Source organism: Pollachius pollachius (assembly GCF_949987615.1).
Source record: "Pollachius pollachius genome assembly, chromosome: 10".
NCBI classification, from domain to species: domain Eukaryota; kingdom Metazoa; phylum Chordata; class Actinopteri; order Gadiformes; family Gadidae; genus Pollachius; species Pollachius pollachius.
Genome location: NC_136943.1, coordinates 529,177 through 533,176, shown reverse-complemented (window position 1 = coordinate 533,176; position 4,000 = coordinate 529,177). Strand labels below are relative to the sequence as shown.

The following is a 4,000-nucleotide window of genomic DNA, read 5'->3' as shown; positions in this document are numbered from 1 at the left end:
GAGAGAGAAGAGAGAACGAGAGAGAGGAGAGAGAGAGGAGAGAGAGAGAACGAGAGAGAGGAGAGAGAGAGAGAGAGAGAGAGAGAAGAGAGAGAGAGAGAGAGAGAGAGAGAAGAGAGAGCGAGAGAGAAGAGAGAACGAGAGAGAGGAGAGAGAGAGAGAGGAGAGAGAGGAGAGAGAGAGAGAGAGAGAAGAGAGAGAGAGAGAGAGAGAGAGAGAGAGAGAGAGAGAGAGAGAGAGAGAGATGGACGCAGATCTTTTGAGTTAAGTAAAGGTGTGGATGGGGCATACCTTATCTCCCTTGGGTCCGGTCAGTCCCTGCAGCGTGGAGAGGGTAATGGAAAGCAGAGTCAGTACAGATGAATCCTCCACGTGAGCGGATAGGAACATTAGGAGCAGCACGATGTATACGTTTGGCTGACATTTGCGAGCATTCATCACCATCACTGTGATTGGTGTTATAACGACCTCGAGCAGCCGTGACAGTGACAAGTCAATGTGGAGATTGAAACTCTTCAATTGAAAGGGGGATGATGGTTCGCTAATTGGGCTTGAAGACCTGAACCCATCATTCAAAAGCACATACACACATGCTCATACACAGACACACACAAACAAACAAAATCCCATAACCATTCACACCCACACATTTATTTCATCACGGCATGTATCTGTGAACCTGTCCCTGCTGTCAGGTGTGAAGCGCAGGCGGACTGTACTCTTGCCAGATAGCCCAGAGAGGAGGTTGGAAGACATCCTGGCTAACACACACAGCGATGCCTGAGCCAAGCTGCTCCAGACTCAACTCAATCGATGTTGGGTTCTTTCTGAGCAGTCTGGCAAATCAGCCCTTCCATTGTTCTGTCAACGGTTATTCTGTCCAGCTTCCTGTCTAAAGGAACAGAGTGTAAGGGAGCACACCCACGCCAATACTTTTTTCGTGAATTCTTCTCTTTCTACTAAGCTGCTCCCACTCCATTTGCCCACTCCTCAGACAGGCTGGTAACACGGCCACACCTGATTGGTCCACTGAGTGCGTGGTGTTTCTCCGCAGGACCCTACAGATTAATGGTGTTTGGAGGCACTGCCATTAATAGGGCTCTCAGTGCACCACAAGTGGTTTACCCTTCAGCGAGAGAAATGGCTCATCTCGAGAGGGTTGGAGAGAGAGAGAGAAAGAGAGAGAGAGAGAGAGAGAGAGAGGGAGAGAGAGGGAGAGAGAGAGAGAGGGGTGAGCAATCAAATGGAGTCAGGGATGCTCTAATAGCTTTTTAAAGAGCCTTTGTCAAAAGTCATAAACTCCTCGCTGTGTGAACCATTCCTAGTGGCAGCCCTGTTACCCCACCACCAACCCCTCGCCCCCTCCTCTGGGATACCCCTACTCCGGGTTAAGGGCCATGTTGTGGAACACCCCCCCCCCCGACACCAGGCTGATAAATGGGGCTAAGGGGTAAGGCTCTTTGGGGATTTCAAGTGCTCCATCCTCAGGAATCCATTGAGCCATGACTTCTCCCCCCTCCCCCCTCCTCCCCCACACTAACCCCTCCTCCCTCACCCCCCCAGCCCTGGAGCCCTGGAAGGACTTAGAGGGCTGGAACGGCTACGAGATGGCAATCGCGGCCCACTGCTCTCACCTATGGGGCTCATGTTCCCTTGGGAACAGTAACCGTGTTGGACGAGGTGCGGGTAACTCACGGCCCTCAGAGGAACTCATAAACAAACAGGTCTTCAGATGCTTTGGTTTGAGCTGAGCGGTGGATTCACTTCTTACCTGGCTTCCCTTCAGCCCCGGTGTGCCCTGAAGGAGGAGAGAGAGGAGGTGTCAATACAATGTGGGGTGAGGATGAGTGTGTTAAGGCTGTCAGGAGGGTGAGGATGAGTGTGTTAAGGCTGTCAGGAGGGTGAGGATGAGTGTGTTAAGGCTGTCAGGAGGGTAAGGATGAGTGTGTTAAGGCTGTCAGGAGGGTGAGGATGAGTGTGTTAAGGCTGTCAGGAGGGTGAGGATGAGTGTGTTAAGGCTGTCAGGAGGGTGAGGATGAGTGTGTTAAGGCTGTCAGGAGGGTAAGGATGAGTGTGTTAAGGCTGTCAGGAGGGTGAGGATGAGTGTGTTAAGGCTGTCAGGAGGGTGAGGATGAGTGTGTTAAGGCTGTCAGGAGGGTGAGGATGAGTGTGTTAAGGCTGTCAGGAGGGTGAGGATGAGTGTGTTAAGGCTGTCAGGAGGGTGAGGATGTGTGTGTTAAGGCTGTCAGGAGGATGAGGATGTGTGTGTTAAGGCTGCGATGAACAATACTCACAGGTTTGCCGTCCATCCCAAGCGGTCCCTGTGTGAAGTGGAGGGAGAGGAGAACAAGTGAGAACGTAAATCTGTCATCAGGCGTCTGGAACAGGGCTGTGACAGACGCATTCTGTGGGTCTTATACAGACTCGTGAAGACTGAAGATTCTCTGGTATACTCTTGGTTCATTTTCATTTTCTAACCCAACTCTCATCGTAATCTAATTGTTTTATTCAACAGGGAAAAGCACATGCTGGTCTTTGCCTCCGTTAATGGGACAGAGAAGAGTGTCTGAATATGGATTGTGATCAACTAGGTAGTCCAGATATTGACTAGTGAGGCTAATTAAACCAGTGTGTGTGTGTGTGTGTGTATGGCAGAGAGAGACACAGCAATTAGTTAAAAGGGTACGAAAATGAAAACTGTTTCAGTTAATGAGCCAAGAAATAGGGAAGGAAAAACAGCAAAGGAAAGTTTGGTATATTTATGTGTATCCTGCCCCCTGAGTTTAATATGTGATTGTGTGTGTGTGTGTGTGTGTGTGTGTGTGTGTGTGTGTGTGTGTGTGTGTGTGTGCTGAAGGCTGAACGTATAGGGCAGTTCCAGGTGGTTGTGGTTTATAATTATTCAGTGCTGTAGGCTGTGTTGTGTTATGTTATGGAGGATCTGTGTATCTGGACCAGCTGCCTTAACCTAGGCAGCCACTTTCCATTTGACAGCTGTGTATGCGCGTGCATGTGTGTGTGTGCATATGTATGCGTGTGCGTGTGTGTGTGTGTGCATATGAATGTGTGTGCGTGTGTGAAGCTACACGTCTGCATTTGTGTAAATGTATACGTGTGTGTGCACGTTTGTAGGTGTGCATTTGTGTAAATGTATGTGTTGTGCGTGTGATTTGTAGGTGTGCATTTGTGTATACGTGTGTGTGTCCGTGTATGTGTGTGTGGTACATCTGTGATGCTACCACATCACAGGAGGGCTGCAGTAAGTCTCGGAGCCGTCGCCCACCCTGACCCCGAGCGGCCCACGGCAACAGCAGGCCGTGTTTCTGTTTACCAGACGGTGACATCACATGCCTCCTCTCAGACCTCTCCGTTTAAAAGCGACAAACCATCAGATCCACGACGACACTGTTTACCCTGGATGAGGCCACCGGCCGCTGGATCAAACTCACCCAAAAGCACCAGACCAGGGCTGACCTTTTCCCTAACGGCCCATGTTTAGCTAACTCGAGTGCTCCGCGCACAGGTCTTGTTATGGGGAAACCGCTGTTGTGTGTGTGTGTGTTTGTGTGTGTCTTTGTTGAGATGGATTGGAGTGGTTGCGCAACCTCTTCAAAGGCTCGGCGATGCAGTGAGCTGAAGCCAAGTGCTAACAGCCGCCCCTCTCTGTATCTCACCATCACCCGCCCTACTCACGGACAGACGGACGGACGGAGTGGGGGACGACATCGCCGAGAAACAACCCACAGCCGTCTCACGTAGGCGGGCTATTCTGGTGGATCTGGCCCACAGATATACACTGAGGAGTGAAGAGTGTTTGAGTGGGCTGCATGGATAAGATCAGATCTATCGCTGGGAAACATAACCGACTGGATGTCGTAGGGCAGTGGTTCTCAAGCTTTTACTGCTAGTGTACCACCTCTAAGATATGTTTTCAGCTGAGCACCCCCTTCATTTGGCGTAAACATAAACTATTGGTGTAAACATGGACATTAAAAGGGTG

The 4,000-nt window shown here is 50.4% G+C and overlaps 1 protein-coding gene across 1 annotated transcript in view; it reads right to left on the bottom strand.

Annotated features, from left to right (window-relative positions):
• The window catches only part of col23a1a (collagen type XXIII alpha 1 chain a), a 121,822-nt gene that overhangs the window by 22,787 nt on the left and 95,035 nt on the right, over positions 1 to 4,000 (bottom strand). Inside the window, exons 6-8 of the mRNA XM_079744810.1 lie at positions 2,295 to 2,321; positions 1,772 to 1,798; positions 292 to 318 (exon numbers count right to left, since the gene is read on the bottom strand). Of these exons, the coding sequence (XP_079600936.1) occupies positions 292 to 318; positions 1,772 to 1,798; positions 2,295 to 2,321 (81 nt within the window). The remainder of the gene's footprint in view (positions 1 to 291; positions 319 to 1,771; positions 1,799 to 2,294; positions 2,322 to 4,000) is intronic.